Source organism: Lasioglossum baleicum, chromosome 3, assembly GCF_051020765.1.
Source record: "Lasioglossum baleicum chromosome 3, iyLasBale1, whole genome shotgun sequence".
NCBI classification, from domain to species: domain Eukaryota; kingdom Metazoa; phylum Arthropoda; class Insecta; order Hymenoptera; family Halictidae; genus Lasioglossum; species Lasioglossum baleicum.
In genome coordinates, this window is record NC_134931.1 from 13667265 (window position 1) to 13690750 (window position 23486).

A 23486-nucleotide genomic window follows, 5' to 3' on the forward strand; every position below is an offset into this window, starting at 1 on the left:
AAATTTAAAAGTTTTCATTAATTAAATTATCACAATATTTGCTGCAATTAACACCATTTCTACCAAAGCTGTGAATAGACACCTTTTAAAATTTTTATTAATCAAAAACCATAAGACATTTTGACCTGATTATTGCTGTTGCCGTATCTTGTTAATCATCTATTTGTTTAAGTAATGTGTCTATAATATGTATATAACGTTTAGACATGTACACATCGAATTTTATGATCTATTTCTCCATGAAATCTTAATAATTCTGCATGCATCCCAGATCATCCACCATTCGAGAGTTAACCACCTAGTGGTTATACCGAAGAGCGACATCGGGTTCTTTATAACCCACACAAGAATTTTCATATTACACTATTGCATTTCGGAATTAATTATTCTACGGAAATGGCTATCTTTTTACACCGCGAATTAACTACCGAGCCTTAAAAGTAACTGGTATATGTTCCCTTATAAAAATGACAAGATCGATTTTATCATTTTAAATCATAAATCATTAATAAATCGATTTTAAATCATTTTTATTATTTCAATAGTTGTAAAATAAAAAATCTGGAACCGGTGATTTTGACGGTGGTCGTAAGTTTAGTGCTAACACAGAATATAGAAAGAAAGAAAAACCAACACGGCCGATCGAGGGTAAGAAGTGATTATAGCGAAACTTTTATAGGTAGCTGTAGATCGAAAACATGAAACGAGTGTTTCTTCCAAGAAACGTTATTGATATAATTTCGACGGTACCTGCATGGTATCTAATGGAAAAAAATCGGTTGGACGACTGTTCTGGTTTCTACAGTATTTACAGAATTACTCGTTCGAAACGATCGAACGACTTCATCGCGGGAACGAGCCGAACGGTTTACAGCGAGCCACTTGACGATATTCGGGATAAGAACTGTTATTAACACACTCCTTAAAGTTTATTGTCAGATCTCGGTGATCCTCGCGGTTTGCGCTACTGTGTCCGTACGCCGCGATTTGTGCGATTATATTACCAGCAGTCGATCGTACACGACGTTATCTGTATCGAAATGCTCTTCGAGTGCATCCCGTTATTACTGTATCATAAATCTCGCCGTAAACGGGGATACACGGAATTTCGTAATCAGGAGGAACCTCGGGGCTCGAATTCTTTGTACGTTTTATTCGCGTCCCGGCAGGCAGTAAATCCTGTTACGTCAACTGTTAAAAGCCACTAAAACGCGGTAATACGCAATAACTGTACGAAAATTAATTAACGCGAAAATCATATCTATCCGCAAATCAAGCCCTACTTAACTTCCATATACATGCATACACAGAATACTCAAGTTCACCTGTATGAGAAGAAAATTTCAATATCAAAATTGCAATATCGAACACGTTTGAGTCGAGCAAATAAAGAAATAAATTCGGAAGCATCATACATATAATCTGACGGAAAGGATTCATTTAGTATTGCCATAAACTTGACGATCGGAACAATAATGAATTTGTACCATCGTAATATCTGTTTAAAGAACATTGATGTCTAAATAAACTAATTAAAAATAGAGTATGTACTCTTATTGAAGTGTAGATCTTATTCATATATCTTCTTTTTGAAAATGGAAACAAAACTTTCCTTGTATGTTGTTGTATGTCACGAATGCATAAAGATTTTATTTGGATTTCTGAAAATGAGCGTGTCGGATCGAAACGCTCGAATAACATTAGCAAGCCTGCAGCCGTGTAAATGTGCAACTTGTTGATGCTTGAAATAAGTGCGTGTAAAACAGAATTCTCTAAATAGCATCGGATGCGTTAGTCGGTCAGTAAAAACCACGAGGTCAGTTCCGTGAACAGAGAAATACGATCAGTTTTTCTTCTTGACTGACGCGGCGATTGTACTTGCGAGAAAAAAACTATATGTCACAGGTATGACAGGCTATTCGTTCCTACGCAACGCGGAGCCATTGTTCCGCGGCTACCTAGTCCGGCCCGACAAGACGATAAATGGGAAAATGAACGTGGCCTGCGAGTTACGATCTTCCCGTGCACGGTAATTATTCTTGGTTTTCCAGTGGTCCTGTTCGGCTTATTTAAACCTACAGGCTCTAATGAGAAAGTCGCGAACCTGAATTTCAAATTATCGGAGACCTGGTTCGTTGTTCTTTATTCCTTAATTATGCTAATTTTCTCTTTTCGCAGCACGCTGTTCGTAATTATAAATTCAACAGTTTGTAAATTACCAAAAAACATAATGTAATTGCACGTTTCTCATCGTACAGGAACAACAAGTCGCTACAACAGTCGAGATTTCCACTGTGTCTGATCACACGCTGGATTATGCTACTGCCGGGGTTCTACATAACTGACAGAGCCGAAAGTAACTGCTAGGAATGCAAATCACTTTGGGCGATTATTGACTCCATATTTGTAACGGATAATCTATACATTAAATTTATGTCGTTCATTCGTCGACCAAGTATTTTGTCACTGTAAATACTAGGACTAAAAAATTGTTAGCTTTTATGGTATACATAAACATATATTTATATACATGTATAACGTCTACAAAAAGTGAAAAAATGTTTGAATTCACTATTGAGTAATTTTGCTTCGTATGGAGAACTTAGCTGTGCGTAATAATTTCAAATTATAAAGTTATTTCGTGTCTTCCGAACTTTATAAAATAATGCAATTTAACTGTAGATACAAGAAATCAAATAGTTAGTTAAATTTGAATATCAATTTTATTTGTAAATAGTTTCTTATGGTATATAGGGGAGGTTAAATTGAAAACAATGAGGACGGTATACAACGTAACAGATTTTATATTCAGAAGGTGAGTTACCCTGAATACTGGAAAGAAGGAAATTTTTTATATACAATAGAATAAAATATACATAGTCTTCGAGCGTAGTAATCGATCATTTTGTGGGAAGATCACAAGCAATAATACTTTCATTTTGTTCGAAAGTGAATTATTAAATCTATTGTCTGGAACTTTTTGCTTATAGTTTACACTAATTGTCAGTTTTAGGGTAGTATCCTACCCACTTCCTATAAGTAACATTCATGGCTTCGTCTACTATATGATCTATGGGCTGTATTATGAGAGGTATAGAAACTAGTCCAACTACAGTGGATATCCATCGACTTCTTACAATGGGGTTACAACTTTTTCTTTGTAAAGATTGAACAGTGGCGCAAAGTCTATTAATTGTGAAGCCTGGAATTAGAATAGATGCAAACGTTTGCCATAATAAAGTATCCGACATGGTATACAAAGTCCTTTGGGTTGCATCTTCGGACTGGTCCCGCTAAAACATGATATTATTTGAAGTCATATTGTTAACTGATTTTTTCAACAATTTATTTTACAAATGAACTTACATTAAATTCCTTCCATCCTTTGTGAATTGTGTCCGCAAGAACATATCCAGTAGAGATAGCGTAAGTGAACCATACTACCGAACATGGTACCATTGGTCTAAAAGCTTCTCCCACTTCATTTGTGTATCCTACAGAAATAATGATAATTTGTAGGAAGAGAATTACACACGATATTAACCTGAAAGTAATGATATAAAGACTAATCAAAATGTTGACAACGATGATGATAATTAGAAAAGTGAAACTATGAATGAAAATTTATGTAACAGCGCTTGATAACCTGTTTTTTATTACCCAGGTATCTTACAGGCGTTTCACGAAACACGTCCAATTCTTTTTTTTCTTCTGTCATCGTAAACTTTTTAATTTTGGGCCAACCTTATCCTGAATGACATAACCAAAATTTACATGTCAGAATTGTTGAATGTTGATACGCCACTTACACAGCATTGGCGTAGAATTGATTCCAACGCTACGTGAACTTAATTTCTGATAATTAATTTAGAATTTGATAACCCTTTTTCGAATAAAATGTCACATGAATCAAATTTTCCAAATAAAAAATAAAAGAAAGATTGACGTGACAACAAACAAGAACAAAACAGAACAAAATAATAAAATCTAAATTTCGAATATAGGGAATTTCAAGTTCGAACATCCTGCAGTGCTGCGCCATTCGTACGCGGAAAAATATTTAAAATTTGAATTATATATGAATTCAATGAAATGTTTAGGCAAAGGTTTTCGAATACAAATTAAAATAAACGTACTTATTGAACCAAACTAACCATCGTACGAATTATACATTCAATTTTTCATTAATCCTTTGCAGTCAGAGAAAGAAAAATGTAAATAAACCGCAGATTCTTATATGTGTTTGATTCTTCCCTTATTCATTGAATTGTCTTATTTCTTAGTTTGAAGAACAATAATTGAAAACAAAGAAAAATTTAAATTTACATAGAAAAAGTAAGAAACAGTACGATATGTTCGCTAATAATTCGGAAATAAATATCTTGTATCTGAAATTGATTGCGTTTATATTTTGAACGATCATCTGGCAAATGTAAGTAAATAGATGTGATCAGAAGAAAATGAGCGAATTCAATAATGTCAGATACAGCCTGAAATAAATATGAGAAAGCTCGTGAAGAAGATTGTAAATAGATAAGTGTGAACTAGCATTATAAAAGCAGTTTGTATCGACTTATCCAAGTATGGCGGCCAATCCTATTATCTGGTTTCTGCACAACATAACCTTACGATGTTCCGCTAAAGAAAGAAATTTTATCCCGAGTTTTTCAAGGGTAGCAGGCTCTTCCAGAAATATGACAGGACCGTAACCCTCGTAAGTGGAAGTAGTTCGTACATCGTCGTAAAAAATGTTAGATCTCGAATTTATTAAGGAATACTTTAGTCTGCAAATTAATGAAGCAATTTGTTGGTGGTGGTATTACATAAAAGAAATATCATGGCAATTGCTAATTGCTGTTGTTGCCTACCTTTGCGTTTGCATCTGCCTTTATTCGATCTTGAAGAGAGTTAGCCACAGAGCGTGGCAGCTTCCAGGTCCGCCTGCCAGAATACTGTTAGTTACGGCTCATCCGGACGATGAAGTCATGTTCTTTGGTCCGCTACTCTACTGGGTGACAAAATCAAAGGCTAGTGAGCTATATCTACTTTGTCTTACTACCGGTACGGAATTCAATTTTATCAACAGTTGATAGAAATATAATACCTATCTATGTGTCCTGTTGTTGCAACACGCAAGTCTAATTTTTAGCGAAAGCAAAATGTAAACGCTTTACTAACAATTACTATACAAGTAAAACAGCTTTATTAACAACAGGATAAATTGTTGGGCATAGTACAAATAATATTAGGCTGTCCGGAAAGTTCTTTTCGCATTCGTCTGCAAAGGAGATTTGTGACGTTTATGGGGACTAGTCTATAATTGCTCAAACAGACCGCAATTGGTTTAGGAGGTTTAGAAACAGAAATTTTAATCTTAAAGATGAAGATCGTAGTCCACATCCACCACTGATACCGATCTTATCAAGGCCTACCTCTATCTCAGATCATATATTATTGAAGAATAGTACACAGAACGAAAAATATGTTATACTTAGCACCTATTGAAAAAACGAGAACTTTCCACACAACCTAATACAACTTTTTTTTTTAGTTTACTTTTAGTTAACATTTTCTTTAGTTTTTCTTATAAATCTAAATGTTCTTTTAGGTGGGCATAAGAGGAGAAAAGAAGAACTATGGGATTGTACAAAAATGTTAGGAATTCCAGAAGCTAATGTAACTATAGTAATGTAAGGAAAATTTAATTTATTTATTATGCAAGAAAACTTGATGTTACGTACACGAATGTAGGCACATTCTATCCTTCTAATCTTCTATCATAGTTCAATAAATGCATGTATAGGAGTACAGAGTTACCTGATGATCAAAATGTACAATGGCCAACAGAAGTAGTGGCAGAATGTATTTTACAACATGTAGAGACTTACAAAATCAATGCAGTCGTAACGTTTGACAAGCATGGCATAAGTCGACACAAGAATCACATTTCCCTATACTTTGCCATAGCTGCGTTATGCATTGAGAAGAAAGTACCATCTTGTTAGTATCACTATTTAGAACAAATTAATAATAAACGAATACTAAGGACACAAATTTCTTTTCAGATTGTAAACTATACGTATTGGAGTCTGTGAATATAATTAGGAAATATGTACAACTCCTAGATTTACCAATTAGCTTATTGACTGCTTCATACTGGTATTTAGTGACATATGATCAAAGGAAAACTATAAGAGTAAGTCCACATTTTTGTGTATCAATTTCTGAAAACAATAGTACTCATTTTGCACCCTGTCTTTACACCCTCGTTGACGATATTAAGTCCTTTATTTCTATAAGTTAGACACGGGTACAATGATATATTTTGAAACTGTTTCTTGCCTTTATAGAATGCCATGACTGCACACAAGTCTCAATATGTATGGTTCCGAAAGTTGTACATGATATTTTCACGGTACACTTTCATCAATACCTTCCAAGAAGTAAGTGCACTCGACCTGGAGTTGGATCTCCAGTTTTACGATGACTAACTTATGGTGATTTATACAGATTGTACAAATTGTAATTAATTGTACATAATAATAAAAAGGAAATTTGTCTATTAATATGCAACAAACAAGTTTCAACACTCGAGAAAGGAACATTTCAAATATTTTCAACAATCGTATATATGCGAAATAGAAAGTAGATTTTATTCATTCTTGCAGAAATATACAAATGTCTAGAAACAAAACTTGTACCGCATAGTTAAAAAAAAACAAAACAATAAATCCATTTTTTATTAAGTGTAACCTCTGCGCAATTAATTTATCTTGTATGTAAATAAAATGTAATCGTCAAATCGATATATGCTTACCAACTGTACGCAATATAATAATTACTGACATTTATATTTTCTTTGAACAAACTTATTCTTTCCCCAAAATCCATTGCATGTTAAAACAACTACAAATTATTAAGTAATTTGAGCAAGTACGGTTGTATTCTGTAAGTCAATCTTGGTACTTATATACTTTAGAATTTGTCTCTTATTAATAACATACAATATGATATAACAGTGTAATATTTTATTATACATTGTACAATAACGTACGATATGATTTTTCACTCACTGCTCAAATTGCATGATTTTGGCACAATCGAATGTTGTGCATTCAAAATATAATTTTAATCAATGTCTATCGTTAAATTTTATGATTTATGTTTGATTTTCTTAAGTAATTGTGCAATGGCAGTTAAACTTCAGTAAGATTTCGTAAAAGATAGAGTTGACGAAATGATAACGCGAATATTAACAATCTTCTTACGTCTCCTCAAGTACATTTAGAATATTTGAGTAGCAATGTACAATAAAAGTAGCTTCTATAAAAAAAAAAAGAAAGGATGCACTTCTTCTAGCGCAAAAATCTCAATATGAACACTAACAATACTTAATATATAGTCTGCATTGTTAAACAGTCTTATATAATATACAGACATCAGCAACCAAATATTTTTGTGCACAGCAGACATTTGTGTATATGAATATAAATATATTTCTATATAGAGAAAGTATAGATATTATTACGAGTATAGGTCGATCGTTTTTTTATAACCGAGTCCTTTTTACATTAGAAATGCCGAAATTACGCGGACGCTCGCGTAACAATATATACTCTGTGTGCTATACACTTTGTGCTTTGCGCATACTCACTGTACATTTTTATTCTAAATGAAATCCTTCGTCATCTTTAAACGCACACGAATTATGGAATCTCGTCTTAACCTATTCAGGATGCCATGAAATATGGGCATAATTTTATGGATTATTAGGCACAGAGAGCAGAAACATTTATACGAATTTTTTCACTACGCTTTTGTACCATATTCGATTCTGTATATATGTATATGCCCATATCTTTTTTTTAGCATCCCGCGAATTTCAACAACAATGGAATGTTTAACACTAGAATATTGCTTATATCGTATTTGTTTCTAATCATTACCTAATCGAGGTGACACTTGAAAACGATATAAATGCTTATACGACAGTCGTAGAAAATGGACGGCATGAAGTGTTCCCGCAAGATCTTCAGTCAACTACTGCAGTAATACTCGATTCGTAGAATACTGAATTTAGGTACAGAGAGAAGAGTAACGCCAAAATATTTTCTATCCTTCCAGAGAAGAGATCTTCTATCTCCGATAAACAGGAGTGGCGGGTTTACAAAGGATTCATGGCGAAGATCTCGCGGGCCGTATCCTAAAATCTGTCCTTGGCACGATGATGAGAGCTCAAAGTTCCCATACCAGGCTGGGGAGAATCTGCATCACCTGGATCTTGTAGATACTGAAGTTCTTGTAATTCTTGGAATTTCTCGTGATCTCGGATATGTGCGTAGTTAGCAGATAGACACATCAAGTAGTGTATAAGACTTAACACAACTAACATCGCAGCTACTGTTGCCAAGATAAACATGACTTCTGCTTTCTCCACAAAATCTTTACAGAACAGTTTCACCTCCTGTGATCCGCATACTTTCATATCTTCTACTCTAGTATTATTTGGGAATATGAAACCTATGCGGAAGAGAACACACTTATGATTTTATCGTTTTTACGAAATTGATCAAAAAATTTTTGCTATAACGTATTGCAGAACTTACTGAATTGAGTGAAATCGATGCATTGGTCAAGAGATTGAACTCTGGGATTGCTACACAGTCCCCAGAATATTGTAAAGATCCAGGTAATTATAACCAGAAATGCAAATATCAAGAGCCAGCCTAATTGTAGAATGTATGTGATCGTCATGAACTAAAAAATCAGAGACATTATTATTTCGATCATTTTAAGATTGTTATTTGCGAGCACATAAATACATACAACAGCACAAGAAATACGACCACCAACTCTGGACCTCCATGCACGGTATACTTTGTGCCTTGTAGCACCAGTTGCAAGGCAACCGACGCATAGTATCATGAAACCCAAAGCTGCCATACTAGCACCAAGTATTGCAAATGTTAATTGTATTGCTTCCAGCCATCCGAGTCGTAAATGGAATACCTGGTAATTCATTTATTAATTAAACATGTTATATAATGTATTTATAAAAGACCTGTACCTGATCCATCATTAACGAACCCAGCGTAACACCTCTGTACATTGTCCCACAAAATATGCCGACTCCCAAGCAACACATAATAGTTGCGATGAGAGTGGCGTATGGCACTCTGGCCATACAGTCATTGCATATATTTCCTGTAATAACAATAATATCGTTTTACATTATAATCGAGTATGATTTTATTATCTTCCTATTATATAAAATAGTTCTGTAGTTCTGTCACGCAAAATCTCTGAGCGGCGAAGCCTTCAGATGGGTACCAAAAATTGAGCGACGTGACAGTGTGTATTTTTCAGAGTACTGATTCCCAAGTAACAGCGATTTCTTCACTTAGGAAAACTTACTGTAAGATCTACTTTCATGCTCAAGTCCATGAATACTATGTTCAGAAAATCTGTCTACGCTAATGTCACTCTCAAATCTTCTATGCAATGGTAGACTGTCGATTATTTCTTCATAGTTCCTCATCTTTAATATTGATTAACAATTAACAACAACCTGTTCGATTAAGGTGTGAATGGATGACTGAGACGGTGAATGAGTAATCCTTCCGCGTATATATGTTATAGATAAGATTATGAAACGTATCGTACGCGAGCATTTGCACTATTGACAGGTTGCTAAGAAACGGATTACATAGTATTCTAGGAAAGCGCCATTTATCTTCTAACACGGTTATCTAACGAAAGAATGAAAATATTGGGTTGGCAAGAAAGTTATTTCGCCCAATTTTTTTATCCGAACAATGAACTTTAATCGATAAAATATTTTTCTGGTAGCTTCATAATCCCGCGCTCATAATTGATTACATTATTGATCATTGCTTGAATAAAAAAATTCAGTTTTATTTCTTGCCAACTCAATATCATGTGCGAATTATTTTCTTACCCATGTTTCGTATCCGTTGTTATACGAGGTTAGGTTCGCTGCGAATGGACACTGCCCCTCGTCAATTCCAAGATTATAAGACTAGAACGACGTATAATTACGAGAAGCGTGTGGGATGTCATTCACTAATACAATAGAACGACATTCAATTGCTGCAGTAATTGAGAGAGTTCTAACCGTCGTACACGTCACACCACTTGTTTATAGAGCCCCATGAGTCCCGACAGATTAACGTTGCGAACTAAACCTTAAAACCCTTTGATATTTAATATGTTTATACGTTCTGCGTGAGTAATATATGTATTTAGAAAAATGCAATTGAAACACTATTAAACCAACTGTCGGTTATGATATTTGAAAAGAAACATATTTGCTCTTTAGCATATTTATATTTACATATGTATTTTCCGTAACAAATCAATATGGCGACAAGTAAAAGTGAACGGGATCGTTGTCCTTTGAAAAAAATTGTAGGATACGTTGCAAACGAACAAATCAAACGCTGCGTTTCTGTCATTAAAGTCAACGATGATTCTAGAGAGAAAAATGCTAATTACATACGATGACCCCGATTACACTCCCTTTGTTTCTTCATGAAGGCCACATCCAAATATGCATATTTAGATGGATGTGTATGTACTGATGTGGTACTGATAAAGCATACTGTGTATATGTATGTTTATTTACTTTTATTAGATCGAATTACATATACACGTATGACAGAATAAATATTTTTTAATACACCATTGCCATATTTTAAAAAACATTAGTAATATTTACATAAATCTCAACGGAAGTCCCAAAAAATTTGTCGTATACATCGATAAATTAAAATACAAGAATAAAAACAGTGTTTTTCTAATCAAATTAATATAAATTTTAATCATATTTTACTAATAAGATTTTAATTATTTTTCTAATCCTCTCTTCTTCTTTCGAAGTTGTCCGCCCGACAGCTATTACTGTAAGTGCCAGTGCAAGAGAGTATGTCATATTTTATCTTTTTCCAACAAAAGATATCGCTGCTCGGCTGACAACTTTATGGTCTGCCTATCATCGCCTTTCGCTCATTCTCCGTGTTCCCTTTCGGCTTACAATTAGTCGAGATTAAAGTAAGCCGCATAGGTACCCTCTCTCTCTCTCTCTGATTCGTAATACGTCGATAGCTGTTTTGAGCCATCGAGTTATAACGAAAGAACGCTTTACACATACTACACAAAACTATTAAAAATTATATCATTTTTATTATATTTAAAAAATCGCTTGACCTAATAATTACCTATAAGAATACAATATATTCGATAAGCCTATAAAAATATTTTTCTTCTTATCGTAGTTACACTACTTTAAAGCTACTATACAAAATAATTGATTATCTAAAGGTATACCCAGTTCTACCGAATATTCTTGTGTTTCGGTTGAACAAGGTACTTGATAACTGTCGGTAACTGGCACAATTTATCTCTAACCATGTGCGGAACTTCCGAGTTTTGATAGTGTTGATTGTATCGTGTAACAGTTCCGTTATTACTCTCGTAAACTATACCACCGCCATAGCTTTGAGGACTTACCTAACAACAATAAATTCGATTAAAATTTATAAATTCTATTTTTCAACTTGTGCTCCACATTTGATTTTACTTACAGTTAAAGCTGAGCCATCTTTATAATTAACACGAATATCTCCGGTGGATAATTGTGTCGCAATGCCCACACCCGGAACTACCACCTTACTGAAATTACTAGTGTTTGAATTTCGTATTGAATTCATCTTGCGCGAACGAGACGCTACCGTCGAGATTACCGAACTAGCATCAAAAGACGGCATCTGGAAAAAAGCAGTGCAATTAGACGATTCATAATACAGTAGTCCCGCGATCTAATTGTAAGCCGATTCTCGGTTCTTTCCTGTGACAGAGTAAACATAACTAATCCAGTAACAAAACTTCTTTATTTTTCATGATTTTTTTATGGGACTTTAACCAACATATTCGTGACATTTTTCTAATGAAAACGATACGAATTATGATATAATTCCATTTATATTTACTTGTGTAATGAACGATGAAAGTTTTGCACAGTTCAAAGGATTTCCCATACGCTTCCTTATGTTCGGAACTTTCATCGTTTGTTACGAGACTGCCGATGTTCATGCAATTTTCAATTTTTGTAGACAAATTTTAGGGAAGTGGTACCAAATAAAATCCTATTTTCATTGGTAATAACATTTTTAGGTCCAAAATAAATAAAAATTGTACTAAATCCTGTCGAATTTGATACTGCAGCAGTTTCTGAAAATTTTTGTAAACTATAAATGCATAAAGATCCGCAGTCTATTCATTACACAAGTAAATATCATCGGAATTATATCTTATTTGGTATAATTTTCATTAGAAAAATGTCACGAATATGTTGGTCGGAGTCCCATCAAAAAGTAGAGAAGTTTTGTCGGATTATGCGACACTGTTCGGCGACCGAGGCCACCTCAGTGGAAGGGGTAGACGAATATGCTTAGATCGGAAAGTTCCGTCGCGCTTAGATCGCGGTATTTCTGTAGAATGTATAGTGTTATCTTATAGTTTATAAATTGTTGGACAATGTTCTTTAAATTTACATACCACGGGTGTATGATTTGTTGTTTGAGAAACGTTTTCTTTTCCTTGCATGCAAGGGGCATCATTTAAGGCTGCACTGGGCCTACGTCCAATTATAAGGGGAAACGAGGAATGTCCAGTCGCTGCTTCCAAAGATGTTAGAGTAGATTCTAACAACAGACAGCGCTGATAGCATTCCGAGTAATGTTCATAATATTCATCGAAGTGTGGTGGAAATTCACCCTCCGTAAGGGCAACTCCATCATTTTTTTCTGTTATTTGCACCACGCCATCGACACGCACCACCTGTAATAAGTGACACTGTTAATACTTGCTCACTATTTATGTGCGATATTCGAAATTTATTTCTATATACCTTAACTCCATTATAAAAATGAACTTCGCAATCCGGATGTGGCCCATTTTCCATAAAAAGACATTTCGATCGGTGCGTGTATATTGTAATTTTCGATGTTTTAGCTTTTACAAGCTTTATAAAGCGATACGCGTAAAGGTATTTTCTGTGATGGCGTGGGGGTAGATTTTCATACGAATAAATGCTATCTGCACCGCGGGCTGGTAATGGAAGCGGTTGTGAATCAACTTCTGTCGAGGTAGTTGGTTTATAAAGAATAACTCTCAATCCATCGCTGGATATTCGACACACTTCCCCTACTCTTTCCTGAGGTATCAAAATAACTCTATTTTAGAAACACCAAAAGTTATTTAGTTATTTTTTACACTTACCACTCCGTTTCTGCGTTTAATAAATTCAATGCAAACTTCTCCATGATCCAATATGGTGAGAATTGTATTCTTTGCTCTGTGTCTAGTAGGCTGTAATCTTTTCGAGGACAGGGCTGGAACTTGTAATTTTGCTCCATCTTCAGCTCCTTCAAAACAATTCTCTGGCTTTTCTCGTTTTTTCGGTTTATCATGTTTGAGTTTATCAGGATTTTCATACGCATCGCAGCCACTATAGTGCTGACTTTGAGAGAATATTCTACTTTGCGGGGGTGGCGGTAGCCCAGCTAAGATAGAATTTTGCTTCAGATGAAAATCAATGCCACTTGTTTTATGTGAATGGGTTTTTGCAATAGGCTCGGACAGTGCCTCACTCCTTGCGCTAATCATTGGTCCCATACCATTTGAACATATTGGCATCGTAGACATTCTTTCTTCTGATCTAGAGCGCATTCTTGGTCGCCCATATGAAAATAATGTTCTTCCTAAACCTGAATCAACCATACCATCTCCTGACAATGCAGTACGCATACCATTTTTCTCACAGTATAATTTATTCCTTTCTATATTCATTACGAATGGATGTTTCGGAATATCACGCAAACGAATTCTCTCTTTCGGATTCTTTTTTAATAATTTGTCTATGAGATCCTTAGCATTATCCGACAAATGATGTGGCATTACATAATCAGCCATGACAACACGTGTTAAAGTACTTTTAACAGCATCTGTGTCGAATGGTGGTTTACCAACTAACAGAGTATATAGCATGCATCCCAAACTCCAAACATCTGCTTCTAACCCGTGCGATGATCTTGTTGCTACCTACAATAATATATTATGTTGAGTGTATTCAATGCTTCAATACATACTTTTATAAATCAATTATCGAACCTCAGGTGATATGTAGTTAGGAGTACCACACATTGTTAAATGTTTCTCGTCTGGCCTTGTCAGCTGAGTAGCCAATCCAAAATCTGCTATTTTCTATAATTAAAATTATTCGATTGGCAAGATAAGTTTTTATAATATATAATATTATCGGGAGGAGAGTGAGAACGTTGGTAAAAGAATGTCTGATGGAGAAAGAAAACATTGGGGAGAAGACTACTTGATGAGGAATGGACTAAGCCAACTAGGAGCGCAACAAAGGAGGGAAAGAGGAGAAGAGACAATTGAGGAACTGAGGAGACGGGACAGGGTAGTGCAACAGCAAGTGCAATATAGCAAGGTGCAAAGTTTAACCAAAGATATAGGTACTTAAGGGGGTAGACTCGTTTCTAGGATTGCAAGGGTACGGGATGCGTCTTACCAGAATTCCTGAGGAAAAGATGGGAGCCAACGACTACTAACACAAGCAAGAGGTGCGTGCGTCACTAGAAATATGGAATAGGGTCAGAGTGAATTAGGTCAGAAGAAGCAGTAGAATGGCTGAGGAAACTAAGGATACAAAGAAAAGAAAAGAGTAGAGAGAAAGATAGGAAAAAGATAGCTCAAAGCAACGTGTACGAGTAGGAATTGTAAACTGAGTCCCTTTCTTATGGCTGGAAGGCTGAGAATAAAGCATTTCTATTCTTCTATAATATTATCCTTACCACTTGCATGTCTCTACTTAGTAGCAAATTAGACAAAGACATATCCCTGTGAAGTATTTGATGGGAATGTAGATATAATAATCCTTGTACTACTTGTCTGATTATACGACCAGCTAAAATGAAAATGGTAGATCAGCTGTGCACAAACTTGAAACACAGTAAGAACTATAAATATATCTACATTTATACCATGTTCTTCAGGTAACGCACAAGAACCTTGCGTCTTCAGATATCTTTGAAGCTCTCCATTGTGACATAATTCCAATACTAAGTAAACATAATTGGAATCTTCAAAGTACGTATACAATTCCAGTACAGCTGGATGCTTTAATCTCGAGTGGATCGCGACCTCTTGGCGTACCCTACCCACCATCCCAGCAGCTTGCATCAATTTTTTGTCGATCTAAAATTACATGAATTGTTTTGTTCTTACAGAATTACAACTATACACACGTGCAACGAATACAATCATACGTGTGCATGTTTCATGGTAGAAAATCTGAATTTAAAAGCATAATGCAACAAGTGTTCGTGACGATAACAGCAGAACTTAACCTAACAAAACAATCGAATTACCATTTTTATTGCGACTTCTATGCCACTTCGGAGACATTTTGCTCTGTATACGCTGGCGAAACCACCTTTACCAAGCAAGTTCAATACTTCGTAATCCTATAATTGGAAATAATAAATGGGACTTTAGAATGATGCGGTTCTGTAAACGTACAAATTCAAAATACTAACCTCAATTTGTTCGCCGAAACCTCCGGACAGCGGTGGCATCTCTGGCATCCGTTTAATACAATGGTGAAATTGTTTCAGTCACCGAGGCCACCAATTGGCGTATTTTTTACATATGAAACACGTCCCAATAGAAATTTATCATAAATTTGTAAATAGAAATAACATGGCTTGCACGCCAAGGATAAATTGTATACGTCTTCTGTTTACTATACTATAGATTATAGATGGCGTACAGTACAGTCCACTTACGAATTCTTCTGTCAAGTATAAATTACTTGAAATTACTGCAAAGTGTGTAAATGTAAAGTAATTATCATATATCATTTGTTTAATTATTCTGCTCGGCTGAAAATAAGGTAGTTATGAAATTTTCTTAGAAAGACTGCACATTGGGTTTTGTTTCTAAGAAATATGGTTCTTATTGAAATCGGTAGAATAAGAGTTGTCGTATAAATAAGTATTACCACATACAAGGTATAAAAGTTGAGAAATTGTTAGGTAATTAAATATTAAATATACAGCCTTTTTTGTCTATTAACCAGACAAATATATGTGTATTGAGTGTTGGATTTATTCTACTATTTCGTCGGTTGCATTTTTCCAATTATGATTATAATAAAACATTATCCATATTACTGGGATCTAAAAAGTTCCCTTTTTCTCCAAAAAATCAATTATTACTCCATTAAGCGGGTAAATGATGGAAGAGCTACGATATTTTTGTAAATTTCAATTTGCTATGAATTCTCACAACTATAATTCATTTGAAATAACTATAATTACAAATTAGTTACAAATAATACACAGCATAATGTACATTATGCACATGAAGTATGTATTAACGTTTTTAGCGGAAGTGGACGAAATATTTTGAAATGCTGCACAATTCGCCATAGTACACGGTTATTCTACAATATAAATATCTTGATATTTAGCGACATAACAAACACTTTACGTAGATTAACGTTTTTTTTAGTCGTTAGATTCACTTTCACTGTGTAAGGAAATAAATTCGTACTATAATTGTACACTTGTTACAAGTTTCTGTTTACGAATATAAATTATTTTGTGGCACATGACTCGTTTATGTCTTATCAGTATTGACATCTATATCCGTTAGAGGTGAAGAGTGTGTAGCTGTTTTCTTTCTTATGAAATCAGTCTTTCAAAATAACACTACAATCAGTAATTCAGCGGAGTCCAATATTTTCTTTACTAAAAGTGAAAGACTGACGTTACATTAAAGTAAGGAATTGTTTTGAGTATTCATAGGCATAGAGCTTTGACATCGTTGAGCTGGAGGCTGATAAATAGGTTGGGTGCTGCGTTGTTGATTACGTTTCTTATTGTAATTGCTTTTATTTGGAGGAACAACTCCACTTCCGCTTCTTCGAAATTCCATGCCTGCTGTAAAATACATTATTACAAATGAAATACGTGTTTTCATGTATTTGAAAATAAATTATGTATGAAATTTACCAGCTATATGATTCTGCGTTTGCTCGTATCGAAGTTGTTTGTTATTACTCCGTTGATCTAACTGTTTCTGATCCATGCCAAGGTCTGCAACTTGATACTGACATAATTAAACAAACGACGACAATTAGTTACTGTCAATATCGTACAGTTGTCGAAGCTACTTATAATTTACGTACATCATTTGTTATGGGTAAACAGTCCACTTGCAGCACCTCTTCGTAATTTTCAAATCCTTTAAATTGAACAACGCAAGTTCTGTCCGACACACCAGTTACTTTTGCATCGTAATACTAAATTTCAGAAATATTTATCATGTTCATTAAAATGTGTAACAACGCATAAGGCATTTTAATATATTTATCTACACAGAGTGTATCTTACCGTTCAATAAGTTTACGCATTTATTTAGTAAAACCTGCTATTTTTACATCACTCTGTATATTTATGTAACAGATGATATCTTACCCTATTGTCTTCCCAATATTTGGCTAAACATTTATCACCTACTCGCCAAACCCAAGAACTTCCGACAGGAACATTCGCATTTTGATTATTTCCAAATGGATTTTGTGCCCTTTGACTGTTGGGCCCTATAGTACTCTTACTACCCGAACTATCATTTGGTTGGAATTTATTCAATTGGTTTTTGTAATTCTTATCACTGGTATTCGTAGGATAAGGTCTATGCATTGCGTCTTCTTGTGGTCGATTATGTCTACCATAAGAAGCGTCATAAGTTTGTCTACTTCTGGTATCAGTCTCGTAATTCCTGCTGCTACCAAAATTCTTTCCTTGCTCTTGCGAGCCTTTATAGTAATTGCTATTATCATTAACGCTTGTTCCATCTACGTGCGTTTGAAAACCGGAATTCCGGTGGTCACTCAACTGTGATTTCTGGTAGGATTTAGTTCCAGCATCTTGTTGAACAAAATTATGATTATCCTGATTTCTTTGAAATCTTGGGGGTTTATTTTGTTGAGAATTGTTCCCTCCGTTGTATTGTGAATACTGAGGAGTGTTAGTGTTACTAAAGTTTAATTTCTTATTATTTTTACTTTCTTCCGAATGTCTGGGTGGAACTTGATATCCACGTCCTCCTCTTTGACTTCTACGAAAGCGAATTAGATATTTATTTGTAACAGTTATGACAATGATATATTATTTTAAAAGATATATACCTTCCACCTCTTCTACTCTGCGCGTCATTGGTTCTTGATTCAACTCGATCATAACTACTTCCTGTGCTCTGCATATGACTGTTTTGAGGTTGAACACTAGTTTCTGTAACTTCAGACTGTATAGGCAATTTATCCTCTAGAAAATCGAAAAGAGATATTTTTCCACTACTCGGTTTATTTTCTTCCGATTTCTTTTCAAATCTCTTATTTCGAGGTTCTCGCGTTTCCTTCAATGTACTAAAATGATTGTAATTGTTGAGATAACGCTTAATTCATTTGGTTGTTCAAAACATGTGAAAGGAAAGAAATATACCTGTGTTTGTTGTCTGTTTTCTGTAAACTTTTCAATGCTCTGTCAACATTGTTTCTATTGAATTTCAAGGCATACTCTGCTTCCTCGATAGAGAAGCCTTGATCTACTATCTTGTGTACGCTGTGATCTAAAAGCTACAAGATCATCGCACAAATGTAACGATTGTTATAACATTGAAATTTCTTACTGTATATTTAATTTGGTATACCTGTTTGTTTCCACCACCAAAAACTTTCTTGCTACCTTGTTTAGCTGCCTCTGCTATAGCATCTTTACGCTGAGCTTCGAATTCTGCATTTTCTTTGCTAGATTTTTCCTTCTCTGCCAACGCTTTGAAGTTCTTGTCGTTTTCAGATACCTTTAGAATCTTTTTACCAAACGGGATCCAAGGTGGAGGTCCACCTTCCTCGGCTGATCTTACCCTTGCGTGCACTGCCAATTTCTGTTGTGAAATTATATTTGATATATATATATGTTATATTACAAATAATTGTCTTTAACACATTACAAAATTAAATAACAGCATCTACTTTGTTCAATTCCCATTTCTCCACCAAGTTTGTTACTTTTCCTCCAAGTACTTGAGCTATGTTCGATGGTCTTAGCAGGATAATTCCATGAGATGTTGGTGGTTCTCCCGGGCCAATTAGCATTTTTGTACCCGGAGGAGTATTTAGACTAAAACATATTTAATGAAGCAATGAGGTCCGTTCATTCATTGAAATTAAAAACTGTTACAGCTTGGTTATTTACCTCAACGATGAGATGTGTTCGAGTTCTATCGCTTGATAATTATTTTTACCATCGGTTAAAGACAATTTCAATAGACGTGGAGCTGCACGAGATTCTTCGTTGTTTTTAGGGGCAGACACATTGCGTATCTTTTGTATTTGTAATACAATATTTCCTTGAGTAGTATCTCCTTGACCGTTACTGATTTCTCTCAGATCCAACTACGCAACAAATGAAACGGTAGAAAACTAGCACAACCATTGCTTAAAAGCTAAGATTTATAAAGCGTATAATTCTTACATCCACCAACTTCTTTATGATTTTATGGATGTCAACAATACTTCCAGAATCGCTTGCGACGTTGTAAGCATGGTCTGTGATGTACCTAATTCATATATTCAAGTACATATTAATGCGTTACAATCATTCGCTTCTAAACTAATCACAAGAGTTGAATTATTCGTGTGATAAAACTTTTACAAACTGCTGTAACTGGTAATTCTTGTACAGGGTGGTTCTTAACCCTTTGCACTCCGAATCATTTTTCAATTTTGTTGCCGACAACTCTCTACTAGTTGAAGCGTTTTATTTGAAATTTACTTGAGACGACAGTTTCTCAACTGCTACTTGCTTTAAACAATTTTGTTCAGTAATTATATTAACACTAACCGTACCAGGTACAAAATGTACGAGATATATATATTGTTTTATAAAAATCACAAGACTGAATTTATTTAGATTTCTCACAATTTTTATAATAATACGTGCTCGAATAAAAAAATTTATTGGATAATTTCTAATGGAAGCAATTTCTAATTTCAATAATTAAAAAACAAACAATGTGATAGCAGTCATTTGACCAGTCGTGGTGCGGTTAGTGTTAAATATAGCTCCTCAAGCTTTGTTGTAATTTATATTTGTGGAACTTATATTTGCTATTAACTAGAAATGAAGACAATTAAATAAATAGAGGAAGAACCAAATACATATAAAAACCCATTTTATTTACGTTTTTATTTTTCTGATGTCCAGTCAAACTCGACAAAGGAGTGCAAAGGATTAACATGCAAGATTCCTAATTGTTTTCATGATTCCTATTTACTAGTGAAATGGGTTTTACATGTCGAGAAACACCTTGAGAAATGACATCTTGATTCGGGAGTAGTTTGAATATTTTCGTAATTGATCGTGAAGAAAATAACATTATTTGTATACGTACCACCCCTTTTCCTTCAATTTCATGATGTCCATTGTCAGCGTGTCCTCGAGCTTGATTTTTCAAGGAGCCAATCTCATTAATTCGTCTACTTTCCCAGGAGAAATTTCATGTGCGTTGCATGCGTGTACTCGTCATATACATAAACATGTGTCAGCTGACGTGCAAACCAATGGTGAACAAGACTCCTGGGAACGAACGGTCACGAAGAGAGATTGAGCCTCTTAACAGGTATTTATTGTTGTTCACTAAACGTACTGGCACTTTCTGGTTTTCTCAAATAATTGGGAAAAGGAACCGCGCCTATCAGACTTCAAGTTCCCGGCCACCATGTTGGACGTTTAGTCCACTGTGATTTTAAGATCGATATATCGGTGGCAACAATACCGACAGTATCGATATATCGTTCGCCATTTAAAAATAGCCAAGACTGTTATTCAAATGAACGTTTATTTCACGATTTTATGGAATTAGAATTGTTTATATATTTCAGTCAGACCTGGGCGAAATGTATTTCGACTAATAATCTGTAAGTAAATTCTAGAAATAATGTCTCTTCAGTATTTGACAAATAATGTATTTCAATTAATTGAGGGAAATTGAGGTTACGCAGATGATTGGGAAAATAATAAATTGTAGAACTGATTATTTCAGAGAATAATGTTTAATCGTTTATCGAGAAATTGTCTCTGAAACAACATTCAAAATAAATGTCAATGAAATAAAATTTAAGATATTAAAATATAATAAGATTAAATAGATAAGATTAAAAATATTATTATTATTATGTTATTTAAAAATAAAATACAATAGTGTATAACTCGCATCAATTAACGCATCGGTATTTCTTTCGATTTATTTGCGAGAGACAAAACGGAAGTACGTTTTTCGTCGCAAATTGATCAATGAATTTTTCAACAAATCGATACGTAGTTTTCTAATAATAATTACGTAACGGCACGAGGTAGCAAAGTAATCGAAGATAAAGGTAAAGAGAAACATGATTCGCGTAGATCACCGAGCAAATTCCGCGAATCAACTCCACTGAGTAAGTGGATTTTAATTGAAAGAAACACTTCGCCGGTTGGAAACGATTGTTGAACGGTAGTACACCGGCGAAATGGGTCACACGGATCTCGCGTTTCTCGCGTTAGCTTCTAAAATCAAGTTTCGGTGAACAGTAAGAGTGACGTTTCCCAATTCTTGAGATTCCATCAGCTGCGGCCGGCGTAACTCAGCTTATATAAATAAGATTACCTTGCCGTTGGCTATCATGTCTCCGAATCATCTGAACATACACAAACCATCTTGCATATACCAATTAATTTGCCAGAGATCACTCTACTGGTCTCTTTATTCATTTTTCTTCCACTAATTAAATTAGCGTTCGTACGGGGTGGCCCATTTAAATATTTATGTGGGAACATACACAGCTATGTATCTCTATTATTATTAATTTTATGGAAAAAGATCTCGATGATATACAATTTTTCTTGCATATGTCTCTGAATCATCTGAACATACACAAACTATCTTGCATACCAATTAATTTGCCAGGGATCAGTCTACTAGTCTCTTTATTCATTTTTATCCCACTAATTAAATTAGCGTTCGTACAGGGTGGATCATTTAACATTTATATGGGAACAGCTATGTGCCTCTATTATTAATAATTGTGAGGGTAAAGATCTCAGGACAAAGTAGTACTATCTTAAGGGGCATATGCAGTGGTAATTTCTCCCCAAAGATTTCAAGGACATTGGTACTTCTTTAATTGGAGTGATATGCAATTTTCTTGCATATTCTATCAGAATATAAAAGGTCAATTGACCTGCACAACCATACGGTTTCAAGCATCGAATCTCATGATATTTGCATCAACCTTTCCTACAATAATTAAAAATACGTTTAATGTACAATTTTATTCGATTTCTAAGCAGGAATTAATGTTGTTCTATAAAACGAAAAAATAAATGGAAATTTTGTTTCGGAGGCGACGCGGGGGGTCTCGCGCGATTCGTAAAACAGTTATGTTCGGTTATTAACGCCGGCAACCCCTATGGTGATAACGAATAAGAATGGCATTAATCGGTGATCGGTCCAATTTGAGTGGATGATTATTACACGGGCGGAGCCCCGTTTGAACAAACGATGAAATTAGATCAGATGGGAACTAACTTCGGAGATGACGGAAGCATGTGGACACGTTCCAGGGCAAGACCCGCCCATATATCACTTCACCAAAAGTTTGTAAAAAATTGTTCAGTCGTTACGATTACCATAATACATTAATAACTTGCGTAATATGAACGATTAAAACTATATCATTAAAGTCAATTCGGATTACTTCCAAATTTTTCACGCTATAGTCATGTATCGGTAGTAATCTGTGTTTGAGACGAAACAAATTTAACCAAATACGTTTCTATAATAACTCGACTGCGGATCTTTATGCAAAATAAAAATTTTCTTCGTCAATTACAAGACACTGAAACCATATAAAAAATTCGTCCTATTTTCAATGATTTTAATAAATTGCAAATGACGTTCTTAAATTGTTTTAATATTTTTACTGTTTTAAATTACATCCACCCATTTTTGTCATGAGTGCATAAAATTCGCAGTCTAACAATAACAATAAAAATGCATATGTTACACTGTATCGAAGTTCTTTTAAATCGTGCTCCAGCCCTGGTTACCGACGGCGATACTTATGGCAGTTTGAACGTGTGAATCCGAATAACGATGGACTCACCGCGTTTTCACATGTTTATCGACCATTCGGATTCGTTGCGACACCTTGGAAATGCAAAGATCGTGTTTTCTAAAAAAAGAAAGCGTGTGCCCGTGCGTTTTCCACTCATAGACGTCCCGTACACTTTAATTGTGCATTACGGTTGTGGGAGAAAATTATCTTTGCTTACTGGGTCAGC

At 34.8% G+C, this 23486-nt stretch overlaps 5 protein-coding genes across 12 annotated transcripts; 1 reads left to right on the forward strand and 4 right to left on the reverse strand.

The window, feature by feature from the left end:
• Positions 1-2786: 2786 nt before the first annotated feature.
• On the reverse strand, positions 2787-5020 carry LOC143207619 (mitochondrial fission process protein 1). 2 transcript variants are annotated; one of them, XM_076421307.1, is made up of 5 exons: positions 4869-5020; positions 3810-4784; positions 3661-3750; positions 3367-3494; positions 2787-3293 (listed from the first exon to the last, which is right to left on the reverse strand). In XM_076421307.1, exons 3-5 carry the CDS (start codon positions 3716-3718, stop codon positions 2997-2999), a joined length of 483 nt encoding a protein of 160 aa, XP_076277422.1. In that variant the 5' UTR covers positions 3719-3750; positions 3810-4784; positions 4869-5020; the 3' UTR covers positions 2787-2996. The 2 variants fall into 2 exon arrangements, with proteins under 2 accessions (XP_076277422.1, XP_076277421.1); XM_076421306.1 differs by having other exon boundaries at positions 3661-4784.
• Pig-l (phosphatidylinositol glycan anchor biosynthesis class L) lies at positions 4436-6858 on the forward strand. Its single transcript, XM_076421302.1, has 5 exons — positions 4436-5061; positions 5609-5690; positions 5804-6000; positions 6066-6196; positions 6351-6858. Exons 1-5 carry the CDS (start codon positions 4749-4751, stop codon positions 6489-6491), a joined length of 864 nt encoding a protein of 287 aa, XP_076277417.1. The 5' UTR covers positions 4436-4748; the 3' UTR covers positions 6492-6858.
• Positions 6633-10371, reverse strand: M6 (neuronal membrane glycoprotein M6). Of its 2 annotated transcripts, none has more exons than XM_076421303.1 (5): positions 9959-10371; positions 9068-9204; positions 8827-9009; positions 8607-8757; positions 6633-8520 (listed from the first exon to the last, which is right to left on the reverse strand). In XM_076421303.1, exons 1-5 carry the CDS (start codon positions 9960-9962, stop codon positions 8204-8206), a joined length of 792 nt encoding a protein of 263 aa, XP_076277418.1. In that variant the 5' UTR covers positions 9963-10371; the 3' UTR covers positions 6633-8203. The 2 variants fall into 2 exon arrangements, with proteins under 2 accessions (XP_076277418.1, XP_076277419.1); XM_076421304.1 differs by lacking the exon at positions 9959-10371 and adding an exon at positions 9415-9912.
• Positions 10372-10629: 258 nt separating this feature from the next.
• On the reverse strand, positions 10630-16241 carry Sak (polo like kinase SAK). The gene is made up of 10 exons (XM_076421298.1): positions 15636-16241; positions 15468-15563; positions 15081-15294; positions 14892-15004; positions 14191-14283; positions 13300-14121; positions 12929-13234; positions 12577-12858; positions 11604-11786; positions 10630-11529 (listed from the first exon to the last, which is right to left on the reverse strand). Exons 1-10 carry the CDS (start codon positions 15681-15683, stop codon positions 11353-11355), a joined length of 2334 nt encoding a protein of 777 aa, XP_076277413.1. The 5' UTR covers positions 15684-16241; the 3' UTR covers positions 10630-11352.
• A 153-nt stretch (positions 16242-16394) lies between these two features.
• Tdrd3 (Tudor domain containing 3) lies at positions 16395-20913 on the reverse strand. Of its 6 annotated transcripts, none has more exons than XM_076421300.1 (11): positions 20557-20913; positions 19638-19722; positions 19359-19558; positions 19136-19283; positions 18814-19047; positions 18606-18739; positions 18293-18529; positions 17580-18222; positions 17291-17404; positions 17115-17211; positions 16395-17039 (listed from the first exon to the last, which is right to left on the reverse strand). In XM_076421300.1, exons 1-11 carry the CDS (start codon positions 20586-20588, stop codon positions 16876-16878), a joined length of 2088 nt encoding a protein of 695 aa, XP_076277415.1. In that variant the 5' UTR covers positions 20589-20913; the 3' UTR covers positions 16395-16875. The 6 variants fall into 6 exon arrangements, 2 of the variants coding, with proteins under 2 accessions (XP_076277415.1, XP_076277414.1); XM_076421299.1 differs by having other exon boundaries at positions 16395-17042; positions 20557-20912; XR_013008708.1 differs by having other exon boundaries at positions 16902-17042; positions 17115-17198.
• Between the last annotated feature and the right edge of the window lie 2573 nt (positions 20914-23486).